A 25,238-nucleotide genomic window follows, 5' to 3' on the forward strand; every position below is an offset into this window, starting at 1 on the left:
AACTAGAAATGCGCGTGCTGTGTGTAATAATTTCGGCTTTGTCCCATGGTTTGCGCTTCCTTTGGGGTCTCTTGAACAGCTCATTGAATTGCATGAAAACTGCATTGAAAAACACGTGCAGTGACTGTTACGCAATCCGCTGAAAAACATGACAGCAACGTGATTGTTCCGATTGGACCGTGTGTGACAAATCCAAAGACCGCCGACCAATCAGTGAGCCGATGGGCGTGTCCAGAAACTTACAAACACTCAAGAGTACAAAATAGGCATTTTCCAAACGCATTTATGCACCCTCAAGCAAGGGTCACTTCGCGAAGGAGACGTGAAAGGGAACATATCTGAATCCCGACGAGTTCTCGCGATGCCTTTTGAAGAAAATATGGCGGGGGAATTTGACTTTAAATACAAATTTAAGTAGAATTGTTTCGTTGTAATACTTATTGATGGTAGCGTTAGCAGCTGTGTTTATTAACAGCCTGTATCTACGTTAAACACCAAGCACAGCGAAACAAGTCCGTTTGAAATAAGACCAAAATAAACGACATTTGACAAGAAATATTAAAATAATATTTATATGCAACAACTGAATCCTGGGTTTAATTCGCACGTGCAGCGTTGTCAAGGTAACAGTCAGTCACTTCGCCAAGTGCATACATGAGACCAAAAATCCCATACACCCTTCAAAAAGCTCACTTCCAAGTAACTTAGCATAGAGATGGTCAATTCTATTTGGAAAATGTCCGGTGTCATTTTACATACGTTACTGTAACCACTGGGACACCATATGATTATTAACGTTTTAGTTTTATTCCAAAGCATTTACGAATTTAAACTAAAGGAAAATTCCAATTTTCATTTATTTTATACTGTTATTGAAAAATGGCGTTTTATGTTTACCAACACACAGTATTAAATAAAATATATCTGACGGAGGTAAGCACATTCACATACAATAAATTATAATCGACACTGACCTAACGAAACTCATTTCTTCCATGTGACTGTGGCGAGCGAGGCGTTGCCATCTTGCCAAGGGGAAGTGACGTCACAGCTCTACGTTCGCGTTCGACACAGGAGATACGAGCCGAGGCCTGTGACAGCTACGTTCCTTACTACAGCGACGGGGGTCATCTGTGAAAATCCGTCTCCATCTTCTTCAAACGCGGGGAAAACCATTATGAAACCGCCAGGAGCATAATCTACACAGTCTAAGCTTTCGCCTGATACCAAAATTGTGGCATTTCAGGCTTTTTTACATTAGAAAAGGAATGGTGAAAAGTGAACTCCGTCGGACGAATCGGAATTCTCCTCAGGGATTCGGGGGGGTTGGGGTCGCGTAGCGCAATAAAGGATTGTAATATTTAAATAACGTGTATTTGTTAAGGTAAAACTGATTTTAGGGCTGCCAGCGACTGGTTTTATCAAATTAATTGAAATAGAATCGAGTGACCCGTTCGGGAGAAACCGTAAACAACGATGGAGCTACGAGTTGGAAACAGATACAGATTGGGCAGAAAAATAGGAAGTGGATCATTTGGAGACATCTATCTGGGTAAATATATACATCTAAACACTTTTACTTTGTTGCTCTAAAGCTGTCAGTAGAATTACGGTGTTAATATATGTTGTACGTATCTGTCAAAAATTGTAAGTGTCGTTGGTCCTTTTCCAGAGATTTGCTCAGTAGTTTCTCTTATGCTCTGCTTATATTGTTTATTTTCTTATGTCATTTATGTGAAATAACATGTCTTGATCCCTGTTGACGACTACGTTTAAAGCTATTTCAATTGAAATGTTATATTGAACTTGCTGGGTACATAAAGTTTCCTTCCAGGTTAAAACAAGCGTATATAAGTTAATGGTTAAACGTCACCTCTGTGTAATATAAAACACTACGATGTTCAACGTAAACATCAAATATATAATTTATTTTGATGTAAGAGTGAGAGTTTTACTGATTCAAAATGACTGACATCATCAAAACGACAACACTGAACCTGTTTTGTCGGGACTTATGTATGACTACAGTATAAATGAACCTTACCAGTCCATACAGGTTTCACTGTAAGCATGAAACACCCAAAATGCCAAACCTGCTTTAAGTCAGCTTGTTTGGTTTGGATGGACACACCAACCTGGACTGATTGACATGCTTGAAGCTAATGCATTCAATAGAAATCGGTATGGTAAATCTACATCAAGCTCCGAGTGTTTGTGTTAATCCTCATGTTTGATTCAGTCCCATTCCTGATCACTTGGTGAAACTTGCATTGATCAAAACTGTTGGAGTAACACAGAAACCATAGGATGCCTTACATGGTGGATGGACTTTTGGTTTCAGCTCCGTAGATGACATCAGTTTCGCACAGGAGGATGTTCTTGATTATTTGGTTATCTATGGCTGACATTTAGAGATCACAACAATGACAATAGAGTGCCCTTGTTACATGTTATAATACAGGATTGGGAAACCAAACTAGGTCATTGTGCTAGCTTTTATTCTTTCAATGTATTTTCTTTGTTCAGGTGGACTTTTGAAATGTCTCAAAGTTTGCTGTCATTCAGTGACTGTCTACTGTTGATTTGTTTACTCAAATCACATTTTAATCACATGTCTGAGTTTATTCTCATATTCAGAATGTGTTACAGAGAGTTTACAACTGATGTCCTTCATTTCTTGCTGTGGTTTTTCACCCTGCCCTCAATAACATTGTTCCTCTTACATGTCAACTTGTGGCTGCTGAATACTTAATCAAACATTTTAACTGCTCATCAGGCTCAAAACCAATCAGCTTACTTCATTTCGATAAACAAGCACTGCAATGTTTACAAGGGGCCTTTGATCATCATATTATGACCTTGGGTTAAACTGTGAAGAGTCCTTTATCTTAGAGCTATCAGGTTGAGAGAATTGTTTAAATCTTTTGTTTGGCAATAGGGTCGGTGGGTGTGGTGAGATTGTAAACTCCATCTGCTCTCTTACTAATGCTGCCTCACGATTAGTCGCGACTAATCGTTTGCAGAATAAAAGTTTTTGTTTACATAATATATGTTGGTGTACTATGTATAATAATTATGTATAAATAAATACATACACATGCATGTATAATTTAAAGAAAAATATATATTTATATAATAAATATTTATATTTATATATATTTATATATAATATAAATTATATAAAAATATAAAACTTTATATACACATGCAAATATTTCTTAAATATATACATGCATGTGTGTGTTTGAATTTGTACATAATTATTATACATAGTACACCAACATATATTATGTAAACAAAAACTTGAATTCTGCAAACGATTAGTCGCGACTAATCGTGAGGCAGCACTATCTCTTACTTCTGTTTCATAACTGCACCCCACTTTGACATGTGACCAATGACCATAATAAAGTGTTTTCGAATAATACTTTTTTTTTATGTGGTGTTTTTGTGAGGCAATGCTGCAGAAGGTGAATGCGTATCATGCATATTCGTGTACTCAATCGTTCGACAGTCACTTTTACCTCTCCCTTTTTACCTGAGATTCCTAGAACGTTCCAGGCTTGCATCACTTGGCATCATGGGCCGCCTCAGGTGTGTAAATTACCCAGGAATGTCTCATTCATCAACAGTTCTGCTTTCAATTTGTCAGGCCTCATGAACCCAAACGTTATTTTCTGGTTTGGCTTTTTATTTTATGGTCTAATTAAACACCCAATTTGAAACTTCCTAATCTTTTAGCACCAAAAAATTAGGATTATCCGTTATTGATAACTATATATTTTTTAATAGTTTTTAGTACACAGTAAGGTGTCTTCTCACATAGATATAATCTAGTATAATAAAGGCTAGATGTGCTACGGCAGAGTCTCTAACATCATCACATGGTGGCCATCTTACCACAGGGAGCTCGCTCACTCGTAGCATTGTGTTTTAATGGTGCATGTACTTTTTAAATCACCATAACTTGCTCAATTTTCTTCGATTTTTTGAAAATGGTTTGGTTTCTTACAAACGTTATTAACGTGGCTATAATTCTGGATGCTTTAACATGTTTCATGAAAATTATTTTTTAGTATAAGTATGCAGTGTCATAGGTACATCTTTGACGTTTATAACAAACAAACAAAAACGTTTGAAAATAAGTAGAAAATTAAGCAAGTTATGGTCATTTAAAAGTACATGTACCGTTAAAACACAATGCTACGAGGGAGCGATCGCATTGTGGTAAGATGGCCGCCAAATGCGGACGTTCCACTCAATTGGCCAGCAGCGCAGGCGAGACATCTAGCCCTTATTATACATATCTATGCCTTCTCATGTCATTCACCAAAATGGCCAATGCACCAAGCTAAATGTTGGAAAGGCACTTTTTTCATTCCTTATTTTTTGGAAGGGGGGCCTCTTTTGCAACATTGCTTTTGCCTTTGTTTATCATGGCTGTAGAACTGATATGAAGAGAGAAACTATGTTATTTACATAGTTTATAGGCAGGGATGGGTTTCAACCTGCTCACTTAGTGTTGTAAGAGTGTTCCTCTTATAATTTTAATGTAGTTACGGATTACTGACTGTATGTGCTCTCTAGAGTAAATGACAATAGTTTGATGATTATGTTGTGGGTTTACGCCTGACTTGCTTGAAATGAGTTTGTTTACTAACAGCTCAAGTAAATCTCATTTTTAGTGCCACTTTGTTTGTTTTAAAATTTCTTGGGAACCTGCAGAACAAGTCCTCGAGTTTCTGTTAAGTCCGATATGAGTAGTGGCTCATAGTATGACATAACTGGAACATAAGCTATGTTTTCATCCAAAGTTGCGTATTAAACTTATGCGCATAATAGGAATATCGCATTAAACGTTTGCGAATAAAGCAGCGTTTCCATCCAGTGAGTCGAAGATGGCAAAATCATCACTAACTGATAATTTAGTAAGAGAAGCGTAAAGTCACTGTATTTACCCATTTTCGTGTATAATCACCAAAGATTGCGCAGACGAAATACGATACACCTGTTATCTGCTTTTGGGTGTGGATTCCTGCTGTTTGAGTTGACAGTCAAGTAAGACAGTCCTGTAAAGTAATATTACCGGACCATTGAGATGACACACTTTACCTTTTTATTCCAGAACTTTCAAAACTGCAATTTAGATGCTGTCGATAAGTTCTGTAAGCTGGTTAGTCCTGTTATGCTGTCTAACGCGCCAAGTCACATGACTTTTCTTGATTCGCATTTAGAGGTTTATTCAGTTGTGTCATTGTAGATCATGCACATGTTTTCTTATTGGTTATACCATGGGCCTGTTGAATGCTTTATTTTGATTGGCTGAGAAATGTTCCATGGGTGTTGATTATTTTCTGTAAACCGCACACCTAACCTGTCAAGTGTCTTAAAAATGGGCATCAGAGCAATGTTTTTGGTAACCGTGGTATAAGCGGAATAATTGACTCCGGTCCTTTAATTATTTATTACCACCTTGGGTGTGCATTATTTTCAAATTATTCAACAGCCCGTCGTTAATTATTCTTTACATAAGAAATGAATCAGGCTCAATAATGCGCATACATTTTTAATGCACATTTTTAGAATTTATGCATATTTTGGAGTTTCTACCCAGTTTTCATGTGATAAAATATGCACAAACATAAGTGGATAGCTATTGTTCACAATATTTAGATTAGGGTTACGGTTAAAAATATTACACTATTTCCTGTTCTGATACATCGAATGCATTTGATTTTGTGGCAGGCAGCTTTAGAAGACTGTATGAAAGAATATTGGTAGCAATATTCAATTAAGAATTTAATATGCAATGTGTAAAATGGCAATGCATTTCTTTATTTAAATAGACATTTTCATGCCCATATGTGCAATGTTTGTTGCAAAATAAAAATTCAATAATGTGATTAATATTTGCCATTTCCTACACTAGTTTTGATATGGAATTTAAATGCATTTTTTTACACCTTATAAGTTGTGAAATTAAAATGGAATGATTACAAATGTAAACAAACCATATCTGAATGATTATGTAATGACTAAAAATACAACTACACAACTAAAGCAGTCAGTATTTATTTAAACTGACGAAATGTTTGCTGTTGAAACATCTGTTGTTGAATCATCTGTACTTCAATGGGGATGCTGGCCCCGCCTTGGCGCAATGATTGACAGGGCAGGGGCGTGGTCAACTCTGAATGCATTTTTAAATCCACATTGACCTTTGCTATATCCATCACGTGGTATGTAAATGAAAATGCAATCTCAAGTGTCCCACCTGTAAATGTAAATGCATTAAGGGAAAATTGCATTGAAATAATATTTTTTCTACAGTTGCATTTTCTAAATTGCATTTTAAAACTAGTTTAGGAAATGGCAAATGTAAATTAAATTACTACATTTTTTATTTATTTTCAAATTTAATACAGAAATGCATTGCCATATTGCATTGTCACATTGCATATTATATTCTAAATCACATATTGCTACCAATACTCTTCCAAAGATAGTGACTAAACTGTGTTTAATGCAGATGTAAATCACATGAAATGATCTTAGAGATTAACAATCATCCATTAATAATCTCAACATTCTGCCAATTTTCGGTTTTGTGTTCCACAAAGCATGTCATATTGGTCCTAACATGTATATGAGTGTTTGTAAATGACAGTTTTCATTCTTAAACTTCTACAAAACATCATTATGATTTACAGTGGTGTCAGTTTGTCCTATCTGATGTTTTAATGGGTATGCTTCTTGATCTGCCCTAGGCACTGATATTTCTGTTGGAGAGGAAGTGGCCATCAAATTGGAATGTGTGAAGACCAAACACCCACAGCTCCACATCGAGAGCAAGATTTACAAGATGATGCAGGGTGGAGGTAATGAGAACAGTCTGTAAATCAGGGGTTCAATAAATCAGTATGATCAATTAAACATTGCAGTTCGTTTAAAACACACCACCATGTGTGATTTGTGTGCGTGGGTTCTCCTTGCAGTTGGCATTCCTATCATCAAGTGGTGTGGTGCAGAAGGAGATTATAATGTGATGGTCATGGAGCTGCTGGGCCCCAGTCTGGAGGATCTTTTTAATTTCTGCTCCAGGAAGTTCAGCCTAAAAACCGTCCTGCTTTTGGCTGATCAGATGGTACGTCCTAAAGAATCATGTTTATAAGTAAATTCAAACATTTTCTGTCAGAACATTTTGTTGTTTTAATTGAGAATATAGGTCAAGTGATCAAAACTGTAGTCTCCAAACACAAATGGTGGGCCATAGATCATTGCTTATTTTGCATTATGAACTGTCTTTTCACAACTTTACAGATAAGCCGCATCGAGTACATCCACTCCAAGAACTTCATTCACAGAGATGTGAAGCCTGATAACTTTCTAATGGGCCTGGGGAAGAAAGGCAACCTGGTCTACATCATTGACTTCGGTCTGGCCAAGAAATACCGTGATGCACGGACACACCAGCACATTCCCTATCGTGAGAACAAGAACCTCACGGGCACTGCACGCTATGCATCCATCAACACGCATCTTGGAATTGGTAAGAACACGTACATCAGGGTTTTCCACAAAAAAATGTGTTAGTTTAGGTGGTAGGGTTGGGCGGGTCCGGGGCGTGACAATTAAAGGGGCGGGGCGTACGCGTCATGAGGAAAATGAAAATATTTTTATTAAAAAACTCAAATAAAACTTAATTTTGAAGAAACTATGCTGGAAATTGAACACATACTAGATTATTAATGAATTAAATGTTTTTAACTGATACCTGTAATGGGAATAGCTATGTGATGAAGTGAAACTAAAGGGTTAATAAAGACAAACTTAAGCAGATGTTGTAGAACGTCTGGCGAACGATGATAGATAGTGTTAAGATTGTAAAAACTGATAATTTCCCACTACTTATTACTTTATCTTAAAGGAGTGTAACTACTGTAGCATGTAAATAATGCACATAAATAACATGAGCTAGAGCGCTCAACTATTATATCAATTCAACAGGCATGTGCCACCTAGCTACCTATTGAAAGTCCCGCCCTCTCTTCTGCGCAGCGTCTGAAGTTTGCATATTATATATTATTTCTCCCTCCAAGAACCACTCGCGTCCACTTTTGTTTATGATAAGATTATTAAGAAGCGCGTGACGCACCGTTCTAATGCTGGTGAATGATCTCAGCTTCAGAGTGGATATTTGACGAGCTCCCTGAGCTCTGCTTTAATACAGTTTTCAGACATTTCTCATCGTGATTGTTTATATGCATTTAAAACCCGCATTTTGAGGAGCTGAACGACTTGTTGGGATGACGCACGGGTATTTTCGTTTATTATAGCTCAAATGAGCACGTGACGCGATATTCTTTTATGCTGTTGAATGATCTCCGTTTCAACGCAGTAAGTAATGAGCTAACTTACCTGATATCTGCTATAGTCCAGTTTGCTGACATTTCTCGTTGTGAATGTTGTAAATCCCTCATTTTAAAGAGTTGAACCAACTTCATGTTGCCATGACACGCGCGTCCTAACTACGGTTATGCGTGTCCTTTATTATTTCCTGATTACTGCGTCAATCTAGTTTGCAACATTTCTCGTGATGAATGTTTATATGCATGTTATCTCATTGTAAGGAGCTGAACCATAACTTGTGTTGTGATGATGACGCGCGCGTCCTCACTTCGACACGCCCATTACGGCATTCTTGCGGCCTTTTGTTCACACAGAGGGTTACCCGCGTATCTTACTAGGTCCTCTTTCCGGCAACGATCCCAGAAGATTAACGGAACGAGTTTTTGTTCACACAGACGCTTGTCTGGCAATTTTACGGGTATTTTCTGGGACCAGAGGTCTGTGTGAATGAGGTTCTTCAGACAGTGACAAACCACGTCTTTCTCTCATTTCGGCCGTGTGGCGTGCGTCCGCACTATTCTCCGAGATTCACTTGACGGCCTTTTGGGCAGCGGAATTTTTTTTTCGACCTAGTTAAGGCGGTAGGGTTTCCCAGCTTAGGCGGGGCGCCCAAACTGCAAAGTGCTGTACATACTTGGTGTTCCTAATGTAATGCTTATATTAGCCGATACACAGCCCTAACTTGTATTCATGTATACTGCCTGCTTTTTTTACAAATTAAAATGGTTAATGCTTCAAATCAAAAATGTTTTAAATCAATACCTTGGTCATTTTTTGGCACACATGAGAATAATTGCATTCTCTATGTTTATGGCAGTCTTGATGTTTATATTACTTCCTGTTTTTTTTCCAAAATTTGATGAATTAATTGAATTTAAGTTGTTTTTTTTAGATGTGCAGTATATGCTTCTGATACATAATCATAACAATGTGATGTTCTGATTTACAAGTGATTTGACAACTTTAACAATTTTTTTTCTTCTTGTTAGTCTTGCCGGTTGTGTATGACGTCACTGTTTGCTCATGCTTGAACACACATATTTTTGCCATTTTCCATGGGAAAACTTTAATATGTGCACATGTTTGCATACATTACATTACATATTTATTCTTGAATAGGTACAGTGGTATTCAGCTTACAGTTTTTTTTCTCATGCTCCAAGTAAGTTTTAGTGAATAAAGATTATATGTGTGTGTGTCTGTTTCTACAGAGCAGTCTCGGCGTGATGACCTAGAGTCTCTCGGCTATGTGCTCATGTATTTTAACTTGGGCTCGCTGCCATGGCAGGGACTAAAAGCCGCCACCAAAAGACAGAAGTATGAGCGAATTAGCGAGAAAAAAATGTCCACCCCCATTGAAGTTCTCTGCAAGGGCTACCCATGTATGTACAAGCCTTTATTTAATTTTAGCAATTCTTTGATAAAGCTCATGCTGAGTGTTCAAAACAGGTGTTGATAGTCACAGCCAGATTGTAATGTATGTTTATTTGCCCTTTAGCTGAATTTGCCACATACCTCAACTTCTGTCGGTCGCTTCGATTTGATGACAAGCCAGACTATTCGTATTTGAGGCAGCTCTTCAGGAATCTGTTCCACAGACAGGGCTTTTCATACGACTACGTGTTTGATTGGAACATGCTAAAGTTTGTAAGTATATGTTAACATGCTTATGGGGTTGTTTTGTTTTTTTGAAATGTGTATCGGGTCTAGTTAGTTTTGCTTACATACACTACAATAATCTGAGATTTAATTTACATTGTAAGTAAATGTTTCAAAGTCTACTACTTTTAGGATAAATTTATGCATTTCTCCAATTCTCACTTTTTTAGGGTGCCAACCGCACAGCAGAGGACGCAGAGCGTGAGAGGAGAGAGCGGGATGAGCGGATGAGGCATAGCCGGAATCCTGCTGCTCGAGGCATCCCCGCAGCCTCAGGCAGACCACGCCCCACGCAGGATGGAGCTCCTCCCACCCCACTCACACCCACCTCTCACACAGGTAAGCACATACATCTGTCTCTTGACAGACAAATGTTTATGTAGCCTGTCATAAAGCTTTTGCTTCCTGCTGTCTCACACAGCAAACACATCGTCACCGAGACCAGTCACTGGTATGGAGCGCGAGCGGAAGGTCAGCATGCGGCTTCATCGCGGCGCTCCAGTGAACGTGTCGTCCTCAGACCTGACGGGACGGCAAGACACTTCACGCATGTCCACATCACAGGTATAACCAGACCCACTTGCCCACCTCAGCCTTCTGCACATGCTGACCAGTCAAATTCTTAAAGGAATAGTTTACTTTAAAACTAAAATTACTTGATAATTTACTCATCCCCACATCATCTAAGATGTATATGTCTTTCTTTCCTTAGTTGAAAAGAAATTAAGGTTTTTGAGGAAAACATAACAGAATTTTTCTCTATATAGTGCCCTTCAGTGGGGTGTAAATGTTTGAAGGTCCAAATTGCAGTTTCAGAGCGTACTCGCACTGTCCAAACCAAAATGCACCCAAGCGTGTTTGACCCTTAACGCTTGGGTCATTTGACTAGTGTGGTCGCACTGTACCGTGCCTTGGCGCGGTTTGGTTAATCGCACCCTGGCCCGGTTGCAGAGGTGGGCTCGGGCGCGGTTTACTTGGTTAACGCGAAACGTGGCAGTCAAGAGACGAAACCTCAATTGCGCAACAGTCATTCAACTTCATCTGCTTTCGTAAAACCAGCATTTTTACGTGAATGTCTAAGCGGCACAAGCGTCCAAAACAAATCCAAATAAAAGCCACAAACTTAGAATCACGATGTTATAAGAGCGCTTCCTGTTTTCTTCAAAACAATCACATCCTATGCGTTTTTAGACTGGGCTTGTTTGCTGTGGTCCGAGCTTGAGTGTGAATGTTCCCGACGTCCCCCGCAATGTTGGTCTGGTTTCACACTTACTCGATTTTATCAAACACCGGTTCACTTGCGGAAATCTCATGTCATAACCAATGTGCTGTACAAAAGGATGTAAAACACAGTCTTGTCATAGCAAGGCAATAAGTTATGATGAAAATGGAAACAGTGATTTACATTAACCTTGTTCTGTATGTTTGGTTATAGGCCACATCAATGTGACCTATAATAACAGAACCATCAGTGGGTAACAGAAACTTTTAACATACTTTTATATTTTACGCATAGCACGTTGATGACGCAGGTGTACCGCCGTTCAGAACAAAATATTGTAAACAGAAACCACTGGGGGAAGAATGAGGGGGAGCAATCAAACTCTGGTTCGGACCAGGCAATCAAACCTAATATGAAACCACCTCTTAAAGGTGGGGTGCATGATTTTTTTTAAGAACACTTTGGAAAAGATAGTCGGGCAGAGTACCAAAACACACTTCCAAATCAGCCAATCAGCAGTAAGGGGCATGTCTACTAACCGACATTGTTGCCTGGGTTGCGTATGTGTGGGGTGGGTCTATCAAAAGAAGGTCCAGATTCTATTGGGGTAGGGGCGTGTTTGTTTACGTAATATCAAATATCAACATTGGCTTTCAGAGATCATGCACCCCCCCTTTAAATGCATGCTGCCCTACAAAGGCAAAAGACCTTAACTTGCAAGACCACACTTTAGCGAGTTACTGTGCATTCACACCGCCACCGGTGAGAGCATCAAAGTGACCGGAAGTCATTCATTTTCAATAAGAGCCAGCGGCGAGCTCCGGCGAGTAGCAACGCAGTGTAAGCTCCAAGGAGAGTTGAAATCAGCTCAACTTTATGGTAATGAGCTATGATCCACTACAATTTTGCTATAGCGTCGTTGGCTGGGCAGCCAGAGCATTTCTTGTCGCTCTCTCCGGTGGCGGTCTGAACGTACAGTTAAGGTTTTTTGCCTTTGTAGGGCAGCATGTTCCTGTGCATTGTTTTTTGAGAACCTCCATGTGTGGAGCCGTCTTGCTTGGGCCCATCATTGCTGCTTGCAGCTATATTTTATCTTTTGAGATTAATGTAATCACTATTATCCTTTATTATAATGTTAAAAGGCTTAATATACTTAAAGATTATTATAGATTATAATATTCTTAAAATTAAATCTTCTTATTAGGCTTTTCTAGGACACCACAAGGTTACATTTTACATTTCTTGGTCTCTTTGTAGCACATATAGATGGTTTGAAAAAAATGTCAATTCACAAATGCCTGTTGTGGGGCTAAAAAGCTGTAATGTTCTTCTCTTTTTGTGTTTTTTTACTTCAGAATAGCATTCCTTTCGATCACCACGGCAAGTAGTTCGTCAAGCCCTTGTGTGAAGGCAGGTGCACCAGGTGAGTTCAGCTGGCTGAAAATCCTTTTTTCTCCAAATGACTTTTATTCTTTTTTTAAAAGTTGTTTTACATATTTACGTTTCCCTTTTTGTTACAGATTGTCTCCATGTCCCAAATGCCTCCACTTGCAATATGGGGCACAATGGGCAGCCTAACTACACATGGCTGATTGACAGCTCTCCACCATCAGCTAATAGATAGGGCAGTCAGTCTTTTCTCTTCTGTTGACGAAACCAAAATGGTGTAGAACCAACCTGACCTCTTTGCTTACAGGCTCTCTCTGTATTTCTCTCTCTCTCTTTATTCTTATTTTTTCTTTACTTTATCAATGTTCTTGTGGATATGAGAGCCTAAGGCCTGTTGGAAAATCATCATTAGGTTGACCAATCGGAGACTGGATCAGCCACCCACATCGCACCATGCCCTCATCTGTGTCCTTCCTTCACAGTAACACTCTTTACATCCAGTGCTGCACAACTTTCTCTGATTCAGGCTCCTCTTAGTTGAGGCTAATGTATTGTCTGTGTGGTTAAAACGAGTCTCTGTTTCTTTGCATACTGGGTTTCTTTTGTATTTTAACCTGCCTAACAGACAAGTTCGTCTGGTGGCGTTGTATTGGGTTCACTTAAAAATTTTTATTTACTCTGTGTATTTATTTTTTACTATACGTTTTAATAGCCCTTCGTAACTGGTGAGCTCATACAGGTTCCTTTTCCACGGGGCCAGCATCATTCTTAACAAATTGACTCTGTAAACCTCACCGGTTTGTCTGCTCTATTGATCTCCGGCTGTACAATATTGCCCTCCCCCATTATTGTGTGTCTTTTGTTTCTAAGCTGTGAAATAACTGTAAAATATTTGTGTAAATGTTTCCATGCTACACTTTAGAAAGACTATGAAATTGCCACAGATTGTTTGAGTCTGAAATTGATCGCACATTCTTTTTATTCCACTTTTTCATAAAGCCACTAAAATGAAGTGCCAGACATTGGGGGGTTTCATACACTCAAAACTTGAACTTTGACTCTTTGATTCACGAATGAAGACCATGTTTAGAAGTGCTACACGACACGTGTTTATAAAGGTTGGGTGTATTCAGCTTAGAATAATGTGGATGCAAGTGTTCTTGCGTGAGTCCTGATGTGTCTAGGTGGTGTTACGGAAGTGATTACGTTTTGATTGATTATACAGATTGCAATGGTTGAATGGAAACAAATCAAAGAAGTCTTACTTTGCCCTCTTTTAAGAATTATTCCAGCACTGATGTGGCTTTTCTGATGCACCTTGAATGCTGGTCTGGTCATCTGTTTACTGTTCTCACATCATTCGTTAAGGGGACTTTGGCGTCTTCCCGGGTGAATTTTTCCATCTAATTTTCCCTCTCTTAAGCCCATGGCTGTTTTGGGCTCCACACACTTTTGTGGAAGTCATGCCAATTTGTCAGTCCTGTAACAATTTGTATTACCACCGTATTTGTGTATTTTAAACCATGTAAATAAATGAATTACTTGTATTTGCTTGTGTTGGCATCATTTGACTTCTTTTTACTTGGGTTTTAAAATCTAAGTTTACAAATGAGTCTATAAAAATATTTTGAATCTATCATTTGCTTATTTCAATATTGCTTTTATGGAGGTCCTCAAAATATATTTTTTTTTTTTTAATGAAAGTAAGGCATCAACAAAAAAATGATTTGTTTAATAATAGAAATGACAACCTGATTGAAATGAAGGTTCTTATAAAAGAATATAAAACTTAATTAAAATGAATAGGTCCAATCGACTTCATGTGGCGCTGCAAGAACCGACATGAGGATGACGTCAAGGTACCGCGAGAGTGATTCGAGAAATGAAGTCGTCAATATTTGACCGCTCTCTAAGGTTACCTCATTAAAATGATTAAAATCTATTCCGTACATTTTAAATGTGTTGTATGTTAAGTATCTGTGTATACAACATTTTAATACATTTAATGTCTTTGTAATGTAACAGTCAGAACAATGTAGAGCCATAATTTGATACATGCACTGGGGGCCCTGCATGCTCCTCTCTTTCCATAAAGGGGTCCTTGACCTGAAAAGGTTTAAGGCCTCTGTGTTACTGTATCCTATTTTTGTACAGTCAGGCCTTCTGCAATTGGCGGTGTTAAAGATCACTGTATGTTCCTCTATGTGTCTAAATTGGTTTTCAATCTTTTTCACCTCGAGGCCTGCTTTGCCCAGCCCCACAACAGTGCATTAAAACCTCCCCCACACTCAAATAAAATATACTAGATGTGTATTCGTTAAAAAATAACCAAACAATTGATAAGCCCTAACTAATTGCTAGTTAGTCAGACAAGTTCTTAAGACACAGTTAACACATCAGCTATGTTTATGCAACCAATCACTGGTTGAGAAACACTGGTCTAAAGGCGTGGTTGCTTTAAGATGACAGCATTGGTCATGGTCTTATTTTATTAATGTTTGGCATTAATCACTTTTGTTAAAAATAATTCATTTCGTGAGATTCAAGTCGTTGAGTTCACTTAAACATTAAAACAAGGTGTGTTACAGCAGGGTTAGATTTAAACTGCAGGAAAGTAGGATTGACCAAGGGTTCATTAACTAGCCTTCCTGCAGAATACAGATCCAAACATGATAAAACACCTGAACCAACTACTAGTCACAAAGTTTGAAAATTACATGTAATAATTACACTACGGGCTTTTTTATTTTTTTATTGCTTGAACATATTTATACATACATACATACATACATACATAACAACAAGAGAGTTACAACAATGTATTGTACATAAATGCCGTCAGTGTACACATAAATGATTGACATACACCCCCCTCTCCCCAAAAAAACAATAACATAAAGATAGCCAGAGAAAACAAAAAGCAACCTCCCCCACACTAGGGGCGGATCACACAAACGCGTTCATGACGCCCGACGTCACTGGCGTTATCCATTGTCCAATCAAATGAGGGGAGAGGCGGGCCTTCCGTTGTGGCGTTTACAGTTGTAACCGGAGACTGCAGTCACTGTACACCTCTCACCATCGATAAAGGTCAGTGCAAGCGCCCTCTTTTTACAGTTTCTGGTAATATGTCAGTTAACAGCAAACCAAAGTTTAAAGAGCGTTCACGCTTCGATGTTTGATTGACAGGACAGCTGTATCGGTGGTTGCCTAGCAATATAAAAGCGCAGTGCACTGCTGTGGTCCGCCTCGCGTTTTTAATCGTTAAAACCGCGTTCTGTCTGATCGACCGCCCTAAATGAACTGGTTTTCTAAAGAAATTTGCCATAAAATGTGATCCTCCTCAAGGTCACAACAATATACAAACACCCATAGACTAATTACTTTAATGAAAGCTAATGTGTGTCAGAAATAAAACGAGTTTAAAGGTGTGGTTTATTGATACTTTGATAAAAGACACTGAAACGTTTGGGGCGGTTTCCCGAACCAGGATTAGACTAAAATTAATGTAAGAGCTGTCCAAACTGAAAATTATTTTCACTGACATATCTTAAAATACATTAGTGCCCCTTTTTACCTCAAATTGACACACGTAATGTTTTTATTTTTTTTGTAAGGTATGTTTGTTCAAACTAGTTATATTTCCTAATTAAACTAAGGCCTAGTCCACACGGGTAACCTGAGTTTTCCAAAAAAAAAAAAAAATCCCATCCGCACATGCTCGGTTTAAATTAAATATCCATCCACATGATAAAGCAAAAGCACGCTATCAAGCGCTGTCAAGAGCATGCCACACCAGCAGGCGGGGATATAACCCAAACCGTGTTCCGCAATATAGTGAGATAACTGAGCATCTATCTGTATACATGTTAGAAGCCTTGTTAGCACAGTTATTATTAGCAAGATACGTCCGCCATTGCACAGAATCATCAACAAAGCAGTCAGCGGCACACAATCTTGACGTCAAACACAGTGGATAACGGCGCACACTCTGACATCGCAAGGCAAAACCCCCGGTTTTACTCTCTACACGACACCACTGTAACCGGGGTTTCTTAAAAAGTTCCACCCTGGCCGGGGTTTTCAAATATGCTCGGTTTCAGTGCCCTGATACTGCGGTTTCATGTGGACGAACGGCCGAACCGCGTGAAAAAACTCACGGTTATAAAAATACCCGTGTCCGTGTGGACTAGGCCTAAGTATAGTTCTGGCTTAAACTAATCCATGTCCGGGAAACCACCCCTTTAAGATTGCTGTCCTTAAAGAAGCATCAGCTCTTATGAACCATGCCTCGCAAGAAGGAGCTCTCTAAAGTTATCCGATCAAATGTTGAAAATGAATACAAAACAATCCCAAAATGTTTAGACATCCATCAGTCGACTGTCTATAAATGGAGACAGTTAAATACCGTAGCTACCCTTCCTAGAAGTGGGCGCACAGCCAAGATGACTCCCAATGCAGAATACTCAATGAAGTAAAGATGAACCCACGAGTAACAGCTAAATGCTTGAAGACATCATTGAAACTGGCACACATCTCTGTTCATAAGTCTACCATACATAAATCTTTGAACAAGCACGGTGTCTATGACAGTACACCACAGAGGAAGCCATTGCTCTCCCGAAACATTTCTGTGAGCCTGAAGCACCTTAGGAAAATATTTTATAGACTGATAAAACAGAAGTTGAATTGTTCAGGAAAAATACCATGGCACAGCTTACCAAGATCAAAACATAATCCCAACAGTGAAGAATGGTGGAGAGAACATCACAATTTGGGCATGCTTTGCTGTCTCAGGGCCTGGACCACTTGCCATCAACTGGCTGTCCGCCAGTTGAAACTCAGTAGAAGTTGGTTGATGCAGCAGGACAATGACCTTAAGCATCGAAGTAAATCCACCACAGATTTGCTTAAGAACAACAAAATGTGCCATTTGGAGTGGCCTAGTCCAAGCCCAGACCTTAACCTGTGGAATGACCTCAAGAGCGGTTCACACCAGACATCCTACAAATGAGTTGAAATGGTTTTGTAAAGGGGAATGGGCCAAAATTTCTTCTGAACGATGTGCAGGTCTGATTCAGAACAAAAAGTGCCTGCTTGAAGTAATTACTGCCAAAGGAGTTTCAACAGCTATTAAATCCAAGGGTTCACTTACATTTTCCTCCAGCACTGTGAATGTTTAATTGGTGTTTTTAAAAAAAGAAACTAGAATTATTTTTGTGTTGTCAGGGTATACACATTGTGTTTATCTATTGTTGTAACCTAGATGAGAATCAGATCACATTAATGGCAAATCACAGTAGAAAAAGTTCATTTCTAGGGGTTCACATACTTTTTCTTGCCACTGTACGCTTCAGGAAGGTAAACCTCCAGCAGCAGGATTGAGCACCCCTGGCTTATGGTGTTAAGATTCACTTACAGATGGACACCAGCTGCACTGAACTCAAAATAATGCATAAATCCAATGCTAATAGGATTTGTGACTTGCCCGAGTTCCACCTTTCTGGATTTACTTATATAGGGTAAACACTGTGACCAGTTCATCCTTCAGTTTTCAATGTCTTTAACGACTTAAGTTCCAATTATTCAATTATGCTGCCAGATTTATTAAAAAAAAAAAAACTAACTATAGTTTACTCAATGATCAAATCCAAACAGCACATGTATGCATTTGAAATACACAGTGAAAATGCACGAATGTGCTTAAAAGACAAAAATACAAACAAGACTCATTGAGAGGGATGGGATGCCATTTATTACTAGAACTAAATTATGGCTACAATTCAGACTTAAGGCACAACCAAACATATGTGTCTTTAGTACAAAAAAAAAATTAGAAGAGGGTCCCTACCCACAAACTGCTGGGATAAGCAGCAATCTGTACCTTCACAATTGCTATACTGATATTTGCTGTTCAAAAGGGTGCTTAATGAACCATCCATACATACTGAACTAAAAATAAATGTTATGTAACAGCACACATACAAGTGCACCAAATGGTCCTCTCCCTGTGATTGATGCAGTTGGTCATTCAGATGAATAAAACAAAAGTGACTACCAACTAATAACATTTTGTCTAATCTCAATACTGAAAACATAGCAAAAATCACCTACAAAAATATGGAAGCTTACTCAAACTATTCTGTATCAATTGAAACACTACACAAACACTTTTAAATGCGTATCTGAATTTTGCACGTCAAAACACGCATTTATGTGTACAATTTAAAGAGACTAGAACTAGGATCCCATGTTTCATACAAATTGACTTTGTTGCATTTAAAACTTGCAAGTCTGGATTTGTCTGAAACACGGGACTTTGATACAACCAATAACAAATAAATAAATGTGTGATCCTTAGGACCAGTTTGAAACGTTACAGTAGATCAAATTACTACAAACAACTCACGTAAGCAAACAGTATATGCCACAAAGCAGCAAGCAACTGGTAATCTTAAGTAAAATGCTGGTGCCTTATTGTGGAGTGTATAACATTTGGTGCCACTGAAGTACAATTTTCTAGATTTAAAAATAATCTGTCCTAAACATTTTAAAATTCTCTGGATCACCATAAAAATAAATAAAATTATACACCTTAAAAAACCGTGCACGATATCCTGCTATATGTTAGCATACATGGCAGGGACAGGCCTTTAAAAAAAAAATAATAATAATTGCTCGGTCTAAATGCATGTGCTATATCTGAACTGCAAAGCAGATCTGAAAGCAGCTCTCTGTACCCAATTGAGAGCCACACTCAAAGCATGATACAGAAAAGCATACCTAACATCAAACATCTATAAGAGTTTAACATCTTGATTTCACTGACCAAGCGTGTTCATGGGCCCTATAGAGGTTGTCGTCATATCGATTGTTCTACGGTAATTTCTTCAGAGGGAAGATTCGGGTTCTACGATGACACCGTTTGCTTCAGTCAACTTTTTGGAAACTTCAAGCTCTGCAGAGTCCACGCATGCGCTTTCAGACTCTTTGACCTTGTTATCAGGTTTTGGGCTTTCCTGAATGCCGGGTTCGACCGCTTGCGCATTTCCAGTCTCACCATCACCTTTGCTGTCTGGTTCCTGCGGTGGTGCTTTGTTAAGCTCCTCCATCTCCGCTTCAGTAATGGCCATCTCCATCTTGGCTGGAGGGTCAGGTTCTTGGGGCTTTTTCTTGATGAAGAGCATGTTACCGATGCAAATCACAACCGCAGAGACAACCACCTCACACCCTGCCAACAGGAAAACGAACTGGTAGTTCTTTGTGTAGTCCAGCAGGCGACCTGTGAAATGAGAGAACAGATGTGACATCACTTTTTGTGGATTGGCCAACCATTGCGATGGACATATAATGGTCAGTTAGGAGAAACAACTCGTGACCTATGACCAACAGCTGTCAATGTTGGGATAATAATAAATCCATTCGTCTTGGGTCTGGGTCACTGGGCTTTTTTAGGAACCATTTGGCGTTATATAAATAGATTGTCCTTGTAACCCCTAACAAAGGTTTAGGTTAAGGTATGTGACCTTTGTTTTCAATTTTATTTAAAAGGAACACCACCTACGTCTTTCGTATCTTTTAACCTATTGCATGTTTAATGATCAATGCTTTTACCCCAAACTGAAAGAACTGACCTGCTCCAGGTGGTCCCACCAACACAGCAAAGGCCTCGACCAACAGCACCAAGCCGATTGCACTGGAAAACTTCTTTGTTCCAACGATGGTCATCAACACTTCAAACTGTAGGGCTCCAACCATACCATAGGAGATGCCAAAAAAGATGCAGAAACCCACGAGAGCTGGATAGTCTTTGGAAAAGGAGCCGACAATATCGGTGATGCCATTGAAGATCATTGCGAAACTGAAAAGATACACGCATCGTGGACGCACCCACTTGAGTCCGGCAATGACGCCGCACGTGGGCCTGGCGAAGATGTCGACGAACCCCAGGATGGTGAGCAGCAAAGCAGACTTGGTGTCCTCATTGCCCAATTCCTTTGCGTAACTGACCACAAACACAGGAGGTACGAACAGACCAAGCACCATAATAGCCGCAGCCACTGTGTAAATCACAAAGCCCCGATCCTTGAAGACCGTGAAATCAAGAAGTTTGGGTTTTGGTTTTGGCTTAGCCTCTTTATCGGGAGCATCCACTTCACGCTTTTTGGGACCGGTTAAGGGTCTCATGAGGGCCCCACATGCACAGCAATTCAACAGCAGACCTCCAAGGATGAGGAAGCCTCCACGCCAACCATAGTTGTACTGAAGAACCTGACCAAGAGGAGACAAACAACACAAGGCCACGGGACTTCCAGCGGCAGCCAGTCCATTAGCCAAGGGTCGTTTCTCACTGAAGTATCTGTTCAGCATGATAAGTGACGGCTGGAAGTTCAGGGCAAGACCCAAACCTGCAGTGAAACCTACAGTGTCATGTATTATTGAGGTATTTTACAGTGGTAAAATGCAGTTTATAAATCAATACTCACCCGTTATGACTCCAGTGCAGATATAAATATGGATAATGCTGGTTGCAAATGATGCCAAGATCATTCCCAGGGAGGCGAACAGGCCACCCACCATCATCACAGGGCGACACCCAAAACGGTTCACCAAGATGCTACATATAGGCCCTGCAGCAAGCAAAGCAGCATAAGCATGCATCACATTAGGTTACAGAAAAATGCTCATTTGCATAGGCGAAAGTTCCTTTGTTATTTCCATAAGGCAGCAAGTTTTTTTGCATTGTGGGCTATTCATATGCAATGGAAACAGATAATACTGTCTGCTATGCTAACTTGCACGCGCTTTACAAGAGCTGAATGAGGCAAACATACCAGAGCCGTAAAGCATTGCCAAAAGGATGGAAGAGATCCAAGCAGTGTCGCTGTAGCCCACTCCGAATTCCCGGATGAGCTCTTTGAAGAAGACACTGACCGCTTTGGGGAATGCGTAGGAGAAGCCAGTAATAACAAAGCCTCCGAAAAGGACAGCCCAACCCCAACCTCCATCGGGTGCCTTGATGCCACTATCATCATTGTCGATTGCCACACCGCCCATGATGCCGAACACAGGTCAGATTTCAAACTACATGGAAAACAGAAAGCATCACAAATTAAAAAAAAACTGAAAAGTTTGATTGTACAAGTATATTAGCTGACTAACTGTTAAACATGTGGTTTATATAGCTTGTTTTTCAATGGCCCTGTACAGAAAGAACTGTTCCACTTGCTTGGCATCCTGTATTTACACCCTCCATGTCATGTTCTTGCCAAGAAGTACATATCTTCTCTCTGCACCCGTCACTCAAATCTTTATTTCTGGATGCAACGTGTTATTCGTAATCCTTCCCAAAACAATTTACAAGTCGTTAATATTCAGTGTCACCAGCATCTGTAACTTTAGTTCAGAGTATCTCTTATGTTGTCTCCGTTTCTCGACTATTACTCAATAGGTGCTGCCAGAACACGTCAATAACTACCCTACTGTAAGATATTGCTTGTTATTTCATTCCTTATTTTTACCCTTTCGGCAACACTGATAACAAACCAGCTTAAAGGGATAGTTTCCCCAAAAGTGGAAATTGTGTCATCATTTACTCACTCAGGTTGTTGTTGTTACAAACCTGTATAACTTTCTTTGTTCCGATGAACACAAAGAAAGACACTGAGAGGAATGTTTGGAACCAAACCAATCATGAGCCCAATTCACTTCCATAGTAGAAAAAAAAGAATGAATGAAGAGTGAATGGGGGCTCATGAACGTTCCAAACATTCCTTAAAATATCTTCCAATCGTGTTCATCAGAACAAATATAAATATACAAGCTATACAGGTTTGTAACAACAACAGGAGTAAATGACAGAATTTCATTTTTTTTGATGAACTTTCCCTTTAATTTAAACATAATGACTTCATAAGTTTAGTCGTATAATATTAACCTTCTTAAAGGACAGGAACTTATTAACTTGTAGAGATTAATCAATGTTCATTCAGTCATCACAATACTAGTTTAAAACAAGCTGCTGGTTCTCAGATTTAAAAAAGATATTAAAATCAGTATATAAATTCTAAAACTAGTCATCTAATGCCAACTACACGTTAATGAGAAACCGTACAATCCAACAAAAAAACACAACAACTATAGATCAATAGCAGATTAGTGTGTTATGAATGATTACGTATTCAAAGAATCTCCTCAAAACCTCAATCATGAAAGACATATGATACAAAAGGATAATCAATAATCATTACACAAGAACATTGATGTGCAGTGTAAATAAATTGACCAACCAATATACGCAACCTCCCTAGCCTAAGGTCCCTGCAAACTGCTTGTCTCTTGCTCTGCATAGAGCTTCCCATATATCTATGTCTCCTAATAAGGGTTTTAGGGGGCAGGCTTTTCGGGACACACCTATAATAAAAGCTCCAATGGGCAAGTACCCTACTAGAGCCAAGGTATTTATCCTAATTTAAGAGCCTGACATTTTTTTTCACTTGGCACTCACAATGACCAGCATCAACTTATAAAGTGTAAGAATCTACGTATGTGTATGCATTCAAATTATTAAGGGTATAGGTTATAGAAAGGTCACTGAATTGTTTATCTGAAACAGGTCACAGCTGGTTGTCGCTTTACTTCATTAATTATGATCATGCCTAGTCTATGCTAACTAGTTACACGTGCTAATACTAATCTGTCAGTGTGTTTGACAAGCAGATTTACGCAGGGTGTTTTATTACTTGTAAAGACGGTATCCAAAGCTTTTGTTTAAACAGCTAACTACAACGACGACACAAATCTTTATTAACACTGTCTGCTACTTATGTTTATTCATATATTTTTATTAATAACGCAAGCTGTCAGAAAGGAATTAAGGATTTCTAATACATCAACATCTCAGCTTTAGGCTACTTTCCACATATAAGAGTCTAAAAGCAACTGAAGATGCTTTTAATGATTGTAAATGAGAATGAATGGCTTTGGTAATACATTTAGCTTGACTTTGTGTACCGTTATAAATGACGCATGTGCTATTAGCGCAAGATGTGGGCTAAACATGCTTCACGCGTCTACTAAATAGACCATACACCAAATACACCAGACTATATACCCCATAAAGAAAAGCATTAATTCTAGGAATTATTTGTTTAAATACTGGCGTGAAGTGGTAGTGATGCAACGGGGCTCTGTGGTCTACGTGCCAAACGTGACTTTCATACCCTTCTCCATCCATACGCGCGGACGCTGCGTATGCATTGTAAACCCACCTGCCGTCGGTAAATAAATAATTTTCGCTTAAAAATTAAAAACGGTTTTCTAACTGTACCTCATTTTTAAAAAGATTATAAACCCTACGTATGACAACGTGGTATCGGCATGTGGGTTATATACGCAGTTATAAGCTACGTACATTATATAGTCTAGTGTATGATTTTAATTCGGCTATATTTTATAGGCTATATAATATCTAGCATGATGCGTGGATAAAATATATCATTATAATATACTATTAGGCTTTAAAATGCATTTTAATATATTCCTGAACCTTCCAGAACCTGTTACTCTTCACTAAAGCCGGATGAATTCAGTCAACGTCTCCTTTGAAGCCCACCACAGCATCCCCCCGTCCTCGCGCAGACATTACAACATGCGCAAATCCACCCAATCATTTTCCCCGACACATGTTGGTATATTTAATAGCATCGCGGTCACGTACGTACCTTATCGTGGTTTAGCTTTTAAGTTTTTTTGATGATGCTGTCCAGGGATCTACATATTTTGAAGAAGAACTTGAATGATGTGTTAATCTTTCCTCGGTTTGCCGATGTTCATCTGACTGAAGCCGGTTCTGTGTTGTTACCTATGAATCACAATGACGTGCTGCCAACCAATGATGCGACTGTGGGTGAGGACACTACGTGCGTTTTCCCCACTGCTCGCACTCTCTCTCTCTCTCTCCCTTTCTGTCTCATCCCATACATACCATGTGCTCAAGGGATTTTAAGGGGATTATGGACCTTTCCTCGTTGAATATTTGAAGCATCGGCGTTGTCTCAGTTTGGATAACGTGGCACGTCACAAATATATTTATTATAAAGAAAAATCAAAAGTTGCAAAACATGGTGATGCCACTTCCTTGAAATTCAGCAGTCTTGCCAGTCAACAATGATATAATAGTGTTAACAGACGATTTTCTTTACATTGCACCTATATATCTAAAATGTATGATTTAGTCTGTTAAACTACTACAGAAGAGAATAGAATACTACAGAAGAGAAATAAGAGCATAATTTGTACTCTTATGTACAGGTACCAGTTTGAACGTGACAGCAGGCAGGTAGAAAGCACGTGAGTCAGGTGTCTTATTTCCTTCTGCGTCAGTTGCGTTGAACAATGAACGCCATGAATAGAAAAAGTCTCAACTGTCTGTAGCATTCATATTTCACATGTTTCATACATAAATAAAAAACACTATTTTATTTGTACTTTACATTTTAATTTTGTAAATTAATAGATTGTAAATCTATTAATTTTAAAACGAATATTTCAAAAATAC

At 39.0% G+C, this 25,238-nt stretch overlaps 3 protein-coding genes across 4 annotated transcripts in view; 2 read left to right on the plus strand and 1 right to left on the minus strand.

Annotated features, from left to right (window-relative positions):
• The first annotated feature begins 1,021 nt into the window (after nucleotides 1-1,021).
• On the plus strand, nucleotides 1,022-14,226 carry csnk1db (casein kinase 1, delta b). 2 transcript variants are annotated; one of them, XM_055175434.2, is made up of 10 exons: nucleotides 1,023-1,552; nucleotides 6,768-6,878; nucleotides 6,996-7,144; nucleotides 7,321-7,549; nucleotides 9,621-9,791; nucleotides 9,908-10,056; nucleotides 10,239-10,407; nucleotides 10,490-10,632; nucleotides 12,646-12,713; nucleotides 12,811-14,226. In XM_055175434.2, exons 1-9 carry the CDS (start codon nucleotides 1,477-1,479, stop codon nucleotides 12,676-12,678), a joined length of 1,230 nt encoding a protein of 409 aa, XP_055031409.1. In that variant the 5' UTR covers nucleotides 1,023-1,476; the 3' UTR covers nucleotides 12,679-12,713; nucleotides 12,811-14,226. The 2 variants fall into 2 exon arrangements, 1 of the variants encoding a protein (XP_055031409.1); XR_008636854.2 differs by lacking the exon at nucleotides 10,490-10,632 and having other exon boundaries at nucleotides 1,022-1,552.
• A 1,228-nt stretch (nucleotides 14,227-15,454) lies between these two features.
• The window catches only part of ccdc57 (coiled-coil domain containing 57), a 31,553-nt gene continuing 21,769 nt past the window's right edge, over nucleotides 15,455-25,238 (plus strand). Inside the window, exon 1 of the mRNA XM_073867063.1 lies at nucleotides 15,455-15,769. The gene's annotated coding sequence lies outside the window, so the exon portion shown is untranslated. The remainder of the gene's footprint in view (nucleotides 15,770-25,238) is intronic.
• On the minus strand, nucleotides 18,412-24,617 carry slc16a3b (solute carrier family 16 member 3b). Its single transcript, XM_055176505.2, has 5 exons — nucleotides 24,403-24,617; nucleotides 21,514-21,763; nucleotides 21,166-21,309; nucleotides 20,314-21,087; nucleotides 18,412-19,961 (listed from the first exon to the last, which is right to left on the minus strand). Exons 2-5 carry the CDS (start codon nucleotides 21,734-21,736, stop codon nucleotides 19,570-19,572), a joined length of 1,533 nt encoding a protein of 510 aa, XP_055032480.1. The 5' UTR covers nucleotides 21,737-21,763; nucleotides 24,403-24,617; the 3' UTR covers nucleotides 18,412-19,569.

The sequence above is a fragment of the Misgurnus anguillicaudatus genome, chromosome 4 (genome assembly GCF_027580225.2).
Source record: "Misgurnus anguillicaudatus chromosome 4, ASM2758022v2, whole genome shotgun sequence".
Taxonomy (NCBI): Eukaryota; Metazoa; Chordata; class Actinopteri; order Cypriniformes; family Cobitidae; genus Misgurnus; species Misgurnus anguillicaudatus.

Excerpts from the sequence above, each read along its gene's own strand:
- csnk1db (XM_055175434.2), top strand. The coding sequence starts at position 1,477 with ATGGAGCTACGAGTTGGAAACAGATACAGATTGGGCAGAAAAATAGGA. Across the intron at positions 6,879-6,995 it reads CAAGATGATGCAGGGTGGAG|TTGGCATTCCTATCATCAAG; the intron begins GTAATGAGAACA and ends TTCTCCTTGCAG. Across the intron at positions 7,550-9,620 it reads CAACACGCATCTTGGAATTG|AGCAGTCTCGGCGTGATGAC; the intron begins GTAAGAACACGT and ends CTGTTTCTACAG.
- slc16a3b (XM_055176505.2), bottom strand. The coding sequence starts at position 21,736 with ATGGGCGGTGTGGCAATCGACAATGATGATAGTGGCATCAAGGCACCC. Across the intron at positions 21,088-21,165 it reads CTGCACTGGAGTCATAACGG|GTTTGGGTCTTGCCCTGAAC; the intron begins GTGAGTATTGAT and ends GTTTCACTGCAG. Across the intron at positions 19,962-20,313 it reads GGTGGGACCACCTGGAGCAG|GTCGCCTGCTGGACTACACA; the intron begins GTCAGTTCTTTC and ends CTCATTTCACAG.